The sequence below is a fragment of the Rhinolophus ferrumequinum genome, chromosome 18 (assembly GCF_004115265.2).
Source record: "Rhinolophus ferrumequinum isolate MPI-CBG mRhiFer1 chromosome 18, mRhiFer1_v1.p, whole genome shotgun sequence".
Lineage (NCBI taxonomy): Eukaryota > Metazoa > Chordata > Mammalia > Chiroptera > Rhinolophidae > Rhinolophus > Rhinolophus ferrumequinum.
In genome coordinates, this window is record NC_046301.1 from 48,753,705 (window position 1) to 48,766,952 (window position 13,248).

The 13,248-nt window shown below is 49.5% G+C and overlaps 2 protein-coding genes across 2 annotated transcripts; both read left to right on the forward strand.

The window, feature by feature from the left end:
- Positions 1-162: 162 nt before the first annotated feature.
- RTBDN (retbindin) lies at positions 163-6,105 on the forward strand. Its single transcript, XM_033134312.1, has 5 exons — positions 163-3,634; positions 4,190-4,256; positions 4,380-4,490; positions 5,014-5,110; positions 5,682-6,105. The coding sequence occupies exons 1-5, from the start codon at positions 3,466-3,468 to the stop codon at positions 5,907-5,909; spliced, it is 672 nt and encodes a 223-aa protein (XP_032990203.1). The 5' UTR covers positions 163-3,465; the 3' UTR covers positions 5,910-6,105.
- A 2,868-nt stretch (positions 6,106-8,973) lies between these two features.
- Positions 8,974-9,930, forward strand: LOC117038286 (phosphoserine aminotransferase-like). Its single transcript, XM_033135151.1, has 2 exons — positions 8,974-9,718; positions 9,848-9,930. The coding sequence occupies exons 1-2, from the start codon at positions 8,974-8,976 to the stop codon at positions 9,928-9,930; spliced, it is 828 nt and encodes a 275-aa protein (XP_032991042.1).
- Positions 9,931-13,248: the final 3,318 nt, after the last annotated feature.

Sequence of the window (13,248 nt, forward strand, 5' to 3'; positions counted from 1 at the left end):
GGCGGCGGCAGCGGGGAGGGGTGAGCGGGGGCGGAGCGAAGTGGGGCGGGCCCCACACCGTCACTGCGTCTGGGCGCCCGAGCCGGGTCTCCGCCAAAGCTGTCCGCGCTGGGGGCGGGGTTGTAGGGGGGTTGGTGAGGGGCGGGGGAAGGAGCCTCCAGATAACCCTGAGAGAGCCAAGCTACCTAAAGATCCCGATAAGGAGAGACTTCAGGAGAGAGAAGCCCCCAACCCAAGAAACACCCCAAGAGAGAGACATTCTCACTGACATATATTTCCTATGCGACCACAGACACACACACACACCCTCCAGCGAACCCCTCAGGGAGACACATTCCCACAGGGACACAGTCTCCACAGGGAAGCGTTCTTCAATCAGGAACTCTCCCCTCACCCTGAAAATCATTGCTAAGACAGATGGTTTCGGAGAGATGACGCCTCCTCTCAAAAGACCCTCTTCCCCAGGAAGAGACATTTCTGCAGAGAAAAATCCCCACAGGTGACATTTCATGTGGGGAACCTGGTGAGGACACCCCCAATGAAAGAACCCCTAAACGCCATGTTCTCTGTGGAAAATTATCCTCACCCATGAGACCCCCACATCCCATTCTTACAGAGTGACATTTTCACCGAGGAGACCCGTCTTCACGGGAAATGCCCCCTCAAAAATATTTACATTCATACACCGCCCCCTCTCCCTCTTCAGGGAATCCTGCAGCCCCTCCAGTGACCCCCTCCCTCATCGTCAGGATTAAGAAGCCAGGCCAGGCCGGGCTGTATTTATAGAAGCGATTAGCTTGTCTTTGGGGAGGGGGGCATCTGAAGCTATTTTCAACACCCCATCCTCCGGCAGTGTTCCTACAGCTGAGGCCAAACTGACCATGCTTCCCAGAGTTGAAGTGGAAAGCTTCAGAGATCTCCCCACTCCAAGTCTAGGCATTGGGGGGCAGGGTGAGGAAGGCGCTGTCCAAGGGTTCCGGCCTATAAGTGGCCCGAGGGCCCTGAAGGGCGCGGTCACTGTACAGGAATTACCCCTGCTTGCCAACCAAGCTGACATAGAGGTCTATGCCCTCGTGTTCCCCGGGCGCTTGTCTCATCTCTGCTTTTTTGCCTGTGTTACCTATTTCTCTCTGTCTCTGTTGGTCGGCATGTTTGTGTTGCCGTCTCCTTGAGTCTGTTCCTCACACTTCTCTGTCCAAGGCCCGGACTCCGCTGGCGTCTGCCTTTTTCGCCCCCGCGGGCGGCCGCGGGAGCTCTCCGTGGTGCTGATCTCGTGCGCTCCTGTCCGCAGTACTGAAATCCGTGCATAGGGTTGGGGGCTGAGGTCAGGGGAGGGAAAGGGCTGGTCGGAGGCACAGCCCAGAGGCTGGACAGATCTGACCTACGAGCACGCTGGACTTCCCCAAATGTGCTGGGGGATGGCTAGGTCCACTAGGTCTTGGTTGCTGACGCCTCCAGTACATCAATGTGTGCCCACAGGGGGCCCCAGAGAAGTGCTTCCTGATTTGTTCATTTACTCGACTTGTATTGAGCACCTACTGCGTGCAAATTAGTGTTTTGGGATCTAGGAGTACAGCAGTAAAGCAGACAGACAAAAACTCTGCAGTAGCCTTAAAAGGAAGAGAGAGAGATTTGTGGTAGTGGTCATCACTCACATAAACACATACGCCCACTCTGTGAGCACAGGAGCACACACACACATACACATACACTCTGCAAACATACACACAAACGTGAACATACCAACACACATTCAGCAAACATAGACTCATATACTCATAGCCACATACTTTACAAACACATACTCCACAAACACACACACACACAAATATATACCCATAAATTCACACTCTGCAAACACATACTCAGAAAATGCAGACATATACACACTCAGCAAGTGCAGACACACACAATCAACACATACTAACACTCAACAAACACAAGCACATACACATAGTCCTAAAACCAAAGGAAGCTCAGCTACACATAGACAAACTCTCACCCAACATACAGACACATTATCCTTCCAAAACAACACATGGATGCACTCGTATATACCCACTGCAGGAGTGTTTTTCTCATCAGACTCTCCCACTAGAATGTCAGCTCTATGAGGATTGAGATTTTCATGTCTTGATCACTACTGCTTCCCCAGAATCTGACATAGAGCAGGTGCTCAATAAATGGTGAATGAATGGATGAATTGATGTAATGTTCCCAATGGACACATTCCCAGAAACTACAGAGAAACACAAACACACATACACATTTCAGATGCAGACACACCCTCTCCACACATGACAACACCCCCTTGTTCACTCATGGTTAACACTCATGGTCAATCTTTATCCACTGACTTTATCCACTGATCCAACATTTTCAAAGGATACCCATCCTGCCCTGATCCTACATGTCCTCCCCTACATTTATTATCTTACTCTTACTCAACTGGACACACTTGGCTTGGGACACATACAGTCCTCCTTATCCAGAATTTTGAACACACACACAGACACACACACACACAACCACACAACCAAGAGACACATATAAACTGCATACACATACACACTCAAACACACACACACACATAGAGCCACACAAACACACCCTCATTCAACACCCCCCACACATATAGATCCATAACCTCAACATAAAGGCAAACAGGAGAATGTATACACACTGGTCCCAAGTCTTCAAGCCTTGGGTCAGCTGGAGCAGGGGGTGGAGCGGTGGGAAACCCCTCCTCTCTGTCAAACCACGCCCTTTTCAGCTGCCACCGTTTCCTGGACTTAACCTTGAGGTGTCTCAGTAGCACCCTAGAACGCAGTCCTGCTGACAGGTAAGGGGTGGCCCAAGGGGGCAGAAGAGGGGAGAGAATTGTCTTATCTCTACAAACTCCCAGTTTCCTCTGCCCTGGGGCTTTTTGACTCCAGCAGCTGAGCCCGCATCCTGACACAACCAAGCTTGGCTCCAAAGGCCCAGCCCTGGGTGGCAGCCCCTAAGCCGATTGTAGACTGAGAGAAGGTGACCATGAGAGGGGCCAGCAGGGATCGAGAGGGAGAAAGGAGACTGGGCAGAAGATAGGGAGGAATTACTGGACAGAAAAGGGACATCTAAAGAGCTGAGGACATCCCCTTAGTTCTGAGCATGGAGGGGTTGCCTGACGGCTGACTGGGTGGGAGACCCTGATGGGTGTGAAGGGGGAACGGTACCAAGGTCATCTGGGGCTGAAGAGATAGAGGGGACAAGAGTCTGATGGAGGAGCTCCTGGGTCAGAGACAGGCCTTGGTGGCCCCCTGGGATTTGAAGGTCTTTGGCCATTGCCTCCTCATCAACTGCCCATTCTCTGCTCTGCCTGGCACTGTCTCCTGGGTGTGCACCAAGAGAGTACTACTCTGAGCTCCCAGAAAAGTACGGCCGAACTTCACCCTATATCCCAGTTGACTCATATCACAGGTGGATATGGCCTGCAGGGGCCTCACTCGACCCAGGGGCCTGGCTTGGGCCCTGCAACTGACCCTGGCGTGGATCCTGCTAGCAGCCTGTGGAGGGAGCCGCCCACACCCACTTAGGTCCCAGAGACACTATAGCCTGGCAGAGAATCTGGGCACAGGCCAGCTGCAACTGGCAGGTGAGTACTCCAGACCCTGACTAACTCACAACACCCAGGAACCCCCACTCCACCATAGCAATGCCAGAATTTCCTTATGACAGAGGCTTACAGCAGCCTGGGCTAGTGCTGAAGAATGGTGGTTAAAGAGAATAGACTCTAAAGTCGGACTGCCTGGATTCAAATCCCAACTCTGCCATTTTGTAGCTGTGTGACCCTGGGCAAGTCACTTAACCTCTCTGGGTCTCATGTGGGCCATTAAAAAGGAGGAGAAATAATAAACCTACCTCATAGGGGTGTTGTAAAGTTGTTGTGAGTGCATGTAAGCATTTGAGAAGTTATACCACTACCAGGGACAAAAAAATATAATTATCTGATTATGATAAATGATTATTATTACTTGAAGCTGCATTTGTATTTCAAGCGAAGTGTCTCTAAGTTTTATGTTTGGGAGGAATGATATAACGGGTCTCCTCTATTCAGGGGACCCCCAAGCTTTGGTTCCCCAACCGTACCTGAGGATTCAAGACCCCAACTCAAAGTAGTTCTCTTCTCCATGGCCCTGTTGTCCCTCAGAGATGGACACACCAGAGGCATCGGACCCTGGAATCCTCCCAGAACGCTGTGGGCAGCCAAGCCCCGGGTAAGTACAGCACCCCCCCCACACCCCAGCGTTTCTTTGTGATCTTTACTTCAGTTGCCCCAGCCAGGGGCCAGAGCCCCTGAGCATCTTGACCCAACCGGGCGGGTCCCTCCCGATATCCAGGTGCGAATCCTTCCTGGAACACCTCCAAGTTGCCCTCCGCGCTCGCTTCCATTTCCTACTATTGGGTCTACTCCAGACACAGCCGCTCTGCGCGGAGTTCTGCGATGCCTGGTAAGGAGTGGCGGGGTGTGAGGGGCGTGGCCTATGTTTTAGGCGGGGCCGAGGGCGGGATCTGAGGCTAGCTGGTCCTAGTGTTTGAAGTGGCGTGACCTGCCTCCAACGCGACCAAGGTCTAAAGGCTGAGGCCTAGTGTTTAGAAGCTACACAGAAAGTGGCGGGGCCTGTGGATGTCTCCAGTACGGAGGCATGGTCTTCCACGTCTTTTTAAAAGGAGCGGGGCTTCTTGATTGAAAAGAAAAGCAAAAAGTGTTGGGAATGTAAGGGGCTGGCCTGGAATAGATGGTTTGAAGTCTGCTGGGATGAGGCCAGCTGTAACAGGGCCCTGGGTATGTGTGGAGAATATGGGGCAGAGTGAAATCTGGAGGATGGTGTTTGTAGGGGCGTGGTCCTAAGAGGAGGGACCTGGATCTGGGGAAGGGACAGACACGGGAAGGATCCGTGGAGAGCTGGAATCCCACTGGAATGCGACTGCAGAGCCTTTACGCATCTTCTTCTCTCCACACAACAATCCCAGGTTTGCCACCTGTGAAAGCGATATCACCTGCGGCCCAACTTGGCTTCCACTCCTTGAAAAGAGGAATTGCGACCCTGGCTGCAGTACCTATGGGCAGGTGAGCATGGGACAGAAGTTGTGGGGAAGAGGCTGAGACCTCCCCTTACTATGTGCTGTCTTAACCCACCTAAGCCCCAGAGTCTGGACTGTCACTCCCAAGACTCCCGCTCCCACCCTTCGCCCTTCTGCAGCCCAACTTCCATAGTGGAATACATACGCCAGTAGCCTCTCTAAGGCCCACTGAATCCGAATTTGCCCTCCCAAAGGACTGTCCCTGTCGTAGGCTCATCTACAGTCCCCCCTGAAAGATCCAAAGGCCCGAGTTACCTTCCCCAAGGCCCAGCCTTAATCTGACCCCCCCCAGTAGGAACTACTCTCCCTCCACACGGCCCCGCCCCTACTATAGCCCCTCCCCTAGAATCCTGGGAGCACCCAGAGGTGGGAAATGCCCGCCCCAGGACCTCGCCCCTGCCGTCGCCCAGGCCCCTACTCTCAATGGAACTCCCTCCCGGCCTGTCGCTTCCGAAGGCCGAGATCCACAACACGCCCTCCGCCTGCCCCAACACGACCACGCCCCCAAGGTGTCTGCACTCCGCCCACTCGGGTCCTAACTCCACCCCTTCTCCCAGACCTTCGCTGACGGGTTGGATCTTTGCCGCTCGGTTCTGAGCTACGGGCTGCGGGTGGCAGTTCCTGGCGCTGGTCACTGCCTCAACATTTCCATCTCTGTGCGTCCGCATCCCAGACACGGACGGAGGTCTCGGGAAACCACCTTCCCGCACTCCCGCCACCCTCGGACCTGGATCCTGGACACTGCGGGGAGCGGGAGTGGCAGTGGAAGCGGCAGCGTCCCCTAGGGGGCGCCTGGCCTTGGCTGGGAGAGGCGTCGCTTTCCCCGCATCCCCTCCCTGCCCCTCTAGACACCTAGAGCTCCACCCCTCTCCCTCTCTGCCTTCCAGTTTCTAGAGCCCTGTCCCTCCTCCCTGGGGCTCCAGAGATTCGCTCCTCTCCAGATTATTCGAGCAATAATCCAACGCAAGCTCATTTCCTCCTCTCCGCCCTGAATAAAGTTGCCAGCTAGAGCGCATGATGTGGCTGCTTATTGGGGAAACAGGTGGGAAGGATAATTTCCAGAAAGTGATGGTGTCTCATTTCTAATCCTCAGGTCCTAGAGTTAGCGACTGATGCACACTAGTATGTAAATGACGAATGGCTTATATCCTGGAGCACTTGTTTTAGTAACGTGGAAAATTCAGGTGTCAGAAATAGGGGTTGGGGTCGGAAGAAAAGCTGACAAGGGCAGAAGGTATGTTCTCTCACTGTGTGCCACCGGGGAAAAGCTCCCTGCCGCACAAGAAGCTCCCTGACTTGTACAGATCTCCCCTTCCTTCCTCCCCATTCTCCCAAATCCCAGTCCTAACCCTAAGGCAAAGGACTGGACTCAGATTCAGGATTTGGGTTGTAAGCACTACTCCTAATCCTCATCCACAAGCCCCAGGAGAGCCTTGGTTTTTTCACCTGGAAAACAGGGCAAGGTCCCTTTTAGTTCAATAGAGCAAGACTGGTGGATGCCTCCTATGTCAAGGCACTGTGCTAAAGTAGATCAAGTTCATTCTCTGACCTCAGGGAAAATGGAATGACATAAGAGAGGTATCTCATTGGGAGAGTAGCAACCAGGCCTCTTTTGGCTGCAAGAGACAATTGGATTCAAAGTGCATTTAGCCAAGACAGTGCTAAGCTTCAGAAATGACTGTATCTAGGTGCTTAAATGACGCTGGGAATCTGTATCTTTTTCTCACAGTAGCAAAGATGGAACAGAAATTCCATGATTCCCATAGGTAAATGGGCCTATTTCTCTGTCAAACCAGCAAAAGTTCCAGGGCTGGCTCTCACTGATCCAGCCTCGTCATGAGCCCATCACCAAACCAATCATTGTGCCCAGGGGGATGCTCTGCTTTCACTGGCCTGATCTAGGTTATGGGCTTTTGCCTGAAGGCCCTTGGTAGCATCAGTTCCATCTGAACCACAGGGACTGAGGGTGGGGGAGGAGTGGTCCCCCCAAAGAAGAGTCAGGTGCTGGAACCAGAAGGGAGAGGGGTACTGGGCAGGGAATGAAAATATATTGACTATGGAGACTGGTGGTTAGGACCCTGACTCTGGAGTACATCCACCTGGATTCACATCCCAGTTCTACAATTTACTCATGCTGTAACTTTGGGCATATTGCCCAGCCCTGAGTCTCAGTTTCTTCGTCTGTAAAATGGGGATTATCATTGTTCTCATAGGATTGTTGGGAGAATTAAATGAGTTCATGCCAGTTGTTCTGGCTATGCACTGCTGTGTAATAACTCCAAACACCCTGGTGTAAAACAATCATTGTTAGCTCTCATGGTTCTGGGGTTTTCCTGGGCTCATCTGGGTTCTTGCTCAAGGTGTCTAATGCAGTTGCAGACAGAGGCTGGGGGTGGAGTCACCTTAAAGCTTCCTCACTCACCCATCTGTCTGGTGGTTTGTGCTGGCTTTTGCCTTGAACTTCAGCTGGGGCTATTGGCCAGAATAGCTACACATGGCCTCTCCTTGTGGCTTGAGCTTCCTGACAGTATAGTGGCTAGATTCCCAGGGCAAATTTCCCAAGAAAGAGAACCAGGTGACAGTTGTCTTACCTTTGACAACCTAGTCTTGGAAGTCACATAGTGTCACCTACTTTCTAGTCACTAAGGTGAGTAACTAAAGCCAGCTCATACTCAAGGAGAGGCATCCTAGACTCTACCTCCTAATGACAACGATGTCGAATAAAACGCTTGGAAAGTGCTTGGTACATAATTAACACTTAATAAATGTTGATGTCATCCATTATCGTTGTTAATGATGTTATATTCTGTGTCACTGGCAATAAGGATAAGTAGGCATTCAAAGAAGAAGAGTGACAGAAGCCTTGGAAGGATCTCCAGGCAAATGACCAAGCTGTGGGGGAAGGACATTTCAAACAGGAGGCCTGGAGATTTCAGGTTCTAGTCAGCGATCCTGGAACAGAGTGTAGGAACTGGGGTCAGATCATGGAAGGCCATGAACCCCAGGCAAAGGCAACTTCGACCTGATGATGAGGGCCAGGTTTACACAGGGGAAGATCCATCAGACTGACACTTACCTGCCAGTTACAAGCAGGACAGAGGAGGGTGAGACTGGAGGTGAGGAGCATCAGTGAGGATCTTGGGACAGGAACCGGAAGATGGGCAGAGGGAGATAATAACACACAGAGCTGTCCCAAGGAGAGCAGGACTGATTGTTTGATTGTTTCAAAGCTTTAAGAAGCACAGGTTGGCTGGCCCGGTGGCTCAGTTGGTTGGAGCGCGTCCTCTCAACCTCAAGGTTGCCAGTTCGACTCCCACAAGGGATGGTGGGCTGCGCCCCCTGCAACTGGCAACAGCAACTGGACCTGGAGCTGAGCTGCACCCTCCACAACTAAGACTGAAAGGACAAAAACTTGAAGCTGAACGCCTCCTTAAGATTGAAAGGACAACTTGACTTGGAGAAAAGGCCTGGAAGTACACACTGTTCCCCAATAAAGTCCTGTTCCCCTTCCCCAATAAAATCTTTAAAAAAAAAAAAAAAAAAAAAAAGAAGCACGGGTTGTTGCCAACCTCATTTTAAACCAGATCCTGGGGACCTTCACATATCTGCTGTGGGGCCCTGAGGTGAGCTTGATACTGCTGGTCTGGAGACCCCGCTTTGAGGAGCTATGGATCCAAAGACTTTTGTTAAAGGAAACATTTGCGACTTTCCAGCTGACTTGCTGTCCGCACCCTGGCACCATGGACCCCCCGAGGCAGGTGGTCAACTTCAAACCTGGGGCCTGCCAAGCTGCCGCGCTCGGTATTGTTAGAGATCCAAAAAGAATTATTAGACTACAAAAGTGTTGAAATGAACCACAGGTCATTATATTTTGCTAAGATTCTTAACACAGAGAATCTTGTGCAGGAACTGCTAGCTGATCCAGAAAACTACAGGGTGATTTTTGTTCAAGGAGGTGGGTCTGGCCAGTGCAGTGCTGTCCCCTTAAACCTGATAGACCTGAAAGCAGGAAGGTGTGCCGACAGCGTGGTGACAGGAGCTTGGTCATCTAAAGCAGCAGAAGAAGCCAAGGAGTTTGGAACTGTGAATATCGTCCACCCAACACTCGGGAGTTACACAGAAATCCTGGACCCAAGTACCTGGACTCTCAGCCCAAACTCCTCCTATGTATATTATTGCACCAAGGAGACCATGCACGGCGTGGAGTTTAACTTTATCCCTGATGTTGTGGGAGCAGTGCTGGTTTGCGACATGTCCTCAAACTTCCCATCCAAGCCACTGGATGTTTCCAAGTTCCATGTGATTTTTGCTGGTGCGCAGAAGAACGTTGGTTCTGCAGGGGTCACACTGGTCATCATCCACGATGACCTGCTAGGGTTCGCCCTCAGAGAGCGCCCCACCATCCTAGAGTACAAAGTGCAGGCCCGCAACAGCTCCTTGTACTACACACCTCCCTGCTTCAGCATCTACGTCATGGGCTTGGCTCTGGAATGGGTTAAGAACAACGGCGGTGCAGCAGCCATGGAAAAGCTTAGCTCCAGCAAATCGCAAATGATTTATGATATTATTGATAATTCTCAAGGATTCTATGTATGTCCAGTGGAGCCCCAGAATAGAAGCACGATGAATATTCCACTCCGCATTGGCAATGCCCAAGGAGACGATGCTTTAGGAAAAACATTTCTCGAGAAAGCTCTTGAGCTTAATATGATCTCCTTGAAAGGGCATAGGTCTGTGGGAGGCATCCAGGCGCCTCTGTATAATGCCGTCAAATCAAGGATATTCAGGAGCTGGCTACCTTCATAAAGATGTTTTTGGAGATGCATCAGCTATGAACACATCCTACCCAATATATACTTTGCCCTTGAACAAAGTACAAAATTTAAAGTAACTTAGCAATGGCTTCAAAAACTTAAACATGGTATTTTTCACAAAGGAACATGTTTATTATAGATTTTTCCCCCTCAAATAACAGCAAGATATCCACAGCTCTGCAAAGCTGGTGGGACTTAATTTTGACTTGAACTGGAAGCACTTAAAACACCTTCCTTTAGCTTTTCTAGCGATTCCAGCTTATGTTGTCTTTGCTGCTACTTTTTCTGGCTAGATCTCAGTATTCAAACTTGCCTGTGGACTTAATTATACAAAGTGCGGTTAATTGTTTTTGGAGACGCACAGATACACAGTATGGAGGGTGGGTGAGGTCCACTAGGTGCTGAATCTTTTTTTTTCTTTTTCTTCTTTTTTTTTTTACGTGCTGAATCTTGATCCTTTCTAAAATGACATGGGGGGGGGGGGATCTCCTGGGCTCCTCAGCTGTTAACTCAGGTTTCATTGACCTGTAGTATTTAGCAGTTCCAGGCTGAAGGGCAAACTAGAGATCTTTCTTTACACTGTTGTTCTCATAAAGAGATAAAAGTGACAAACCATGTTTATTTAGCAAGGTCTGTTTTTAATAACAAGTAGTTTACATCTCTATGCATTTATATTTCTGCTAATGCGGTTCTCAGTGGTATATGTAGAGACTTTGAGAATTTGCTGGAATCCTTGACCTTGTACCTTATAGCACCATATTTTCAACAGCTGTGTCTCTTCCCTTCCTCCTCCCTTTGTAAGCTCCATAAGATTTAGAAGTTCCCCAATTTAATTTTCCTTTCAGTGACTAATCGAGAAGGTTGGTTTGTTCTTTACATTTTAGTTATTCTAAACTCTAGTTAAACTAAAAATCTCTGTTAAACTCCCTTATCATTTGTTCATTTAACTGTTCTTGTTATAGTGTTTTCTTTTTTTAAAGTTTATTGGGGTGACAATTGTTAGTAAAGTTACATAGATTTCAGGTGTACAATTCTGTATCTCGTTATAGTGTTTGATCAGAGTGATGCTGTGAGTTCTGGAATATCCTTGCTGAAGAGTCTTTCCCCTATTGTTTATCAGTTGTCAGTATTTTATGTTGAATACATGATGGACATTAAAGTCCTAAAGTATCTAAAAACAAAAAGTAACACTTGTGAGTTAACAGCTTTAGGGTGCCCGCTAGTTTCCGCCTGGTGCCAGCTGTGAGAAAAGGGGGGACAGTTTCTCCTAATCTTGCCCAGGCAAATTACCTCAGCAGTCAGAAGCGCCTATAATTTAAAGACAAACTGTAAATCTAATAATTCTGAGAGGGAAAAACGCAAGTCTGAGATGTTACAAATTTGCAGCATAGAAGAGGACAGGGCAGAATTATAAATGAAATCAGGCTCAATGTTTTGGAACTACAATCACCACAGGCTGAGGCTTGAATAGAATGTGCCCCTTGGTGGGGGGAATAGGGAGGCTGCAGCTCTTCCTTGGTCTCAGGGTATCTGCATTTGCTGTTCCCACTGCCTGGAACCCCCTTCACCCTCTTGTTATCTGTTCCACCCTCCACCCTTCAGATCTCGGCCAGTGGGCTTCTCAGGCTCTGAGACCCAGACCAGACCCAGCCTCCCCATCATGCATTTTCAGGTCCTCTGGACCTCAGTGGGTGCTCAGAGAGGTCTGGGACCCTTCTAGCTGATTAGTGCTGGCTTCCACTGTCCAGCACAGAAAATGCATGGAGAGGAGGTGCTCTGTTATGGGCTGAACCACACTCCCCCAAACTCATACCGTGTTTCCCCCAAAATAAGACCTAGCCAGACAATCAGCTCCAATGCGTCTTTTGGAGCAAAAATTAATATAAGACCCTGTCTTATTTTACTATAAGACCCAGTCTTATGTAAGACTGGGTCTTAGAATAGAATAATATTAATGTAATACAATATAATACCGGGTCTTATATTACTTTTTGTTCCAAAAGATGCATTAGAGCTGTGTGGGCAGAGTCCCAGAGAGCAATTTCCAGGCTCTCGGCCTCATGTGGAAAGCTGCTGGCTCAGGTAATAGATGGCCATCAGCTGTGACTAGTTGGCCATCAGCTGTAACCAGTTAGCCATTAGCCACTGATATAACTGTCATGGCTAAACTAGCAAGCACGGATTGCGGATTGCACAGAGGCGAACTGCAGTTAGCAAGTGAGGTTGGTTGGCAGAGAGGCGGACGGCGGGTTGCAGATCGTGTGGCTCCTGCTGTGTCTCCAACCCAGGCGCCAGCGAGACTATAGTGGTATGACTCCCCTGTCTATGGCTCCCTGGGTGTTCCTTTTTGTCCTCACCATGTCCTGCGTTCTTAAGTGGGGAGCGGGACCAGAGATGCTGCATGACTCCCTGCATGACAAGCTGATTGTCCGGCTAGGTCTTATTTTCCGGGGAAAAACGATAACTTGAGTTCTAACCCCCAGGACTTCTCAGCATGTGACTGTATTTGGAGATAGACCTTTAAAGAGGTAATTAAGCTTAAATGAGGTTAAATGGGTGGGCTCTTATCCAACATGAGTGGTGTCCTTATAAGAAGGGGAGATTCGGACACAGTCACACAAAGAGAAGACCCTGGGAGGACACAGTGAAGGTGGCCATCTACAAGCTAAGGAGAGAGGCCTCAGAAGAAACCAAATCTGCTTCATTTGGGACTTCTAGCCTCCAGAACTGTGAGAAAATAAATTCCTATAGTTTAAGCCACCCAGTCTGTGGTACTTTGTCATGGCAGCCAGAGCCAACTAATACAGGCTCCATAAATAATATTCCCACAATGCCCTGGGATTCTGCCATCAGAGCATTTATTTAAAAATGCTCTTTCTTCTTTTCCATTAAAATCCCACTATTCAAGGTGGGGTTCAAGGGTTGGGAATGATGGGCCTCTCCCCAGCTCAAGGTATCAATTCTTGACTACCCCAAATACTCTACTCCTTTTGCCAGGGATTGCCTTGGGCACGGACATGTGTCCTATTTCTAGCCAGGAAGGGTAGCTGCTGGGAGATAAAACTTTGCAGGTTATGATGTGATGCCTGGAGCTATGGCAGCCATCTAGAGACCATGAGAGGCAAAACACCAAAGATGGCAAAATGGAAGATGGGTTAAAAAAAAGAAAAAAGTGTTTTTTAAGTTGTTTAGCCACCTGACTTCCAAACTTCCACGGAGTGAAATAAATCTGTCCTGTCGCTGTCAGGACAGATTCACTTACATTGCTGTTCACTTACATTGCTGGCAGGAGTGCCATTGGGTACAAGCC

Bases quoted from the DNA above. Each gene is read 5' to 3' on its own strand.
- RTBDN (XM_033134312.1), top strand. From the start codon at position 3,466: ATGGCCTGCAGGGGCCTCACTCGACCCAGGGGCCTGGCTTGGGCCCTG. The intron at 3,635-4,189 runs GTGAGTACTCCA...GTTGTCCCTCAG, and splicing joins AGGCCAGCTGCAACTGGCAG to AGATGGACACACCAGAGGCA. The intron at 4,491-5,013 runs GTAAGGAGTGGC...CAACAATCCCAG, and splicing joins GCGGAGTTCTGCGATGCCTG to GTTTGCCACCTGTGAAAGCG.
- LOC117038286 (XM_033135151.1), top strand. From the start codon at position 8,974: ATGAACCACAGGTCATTATATTTTGCTAAGATTCTTAACACAGAGAAT. The intron at 9,719-9,847 runs GTCCAGTGGAGC...TCTCCTTGAAAG, and splicing joins TTCTCAAGGATTCTATGTAT to GGCATAGGTCTGTGGGAGGC.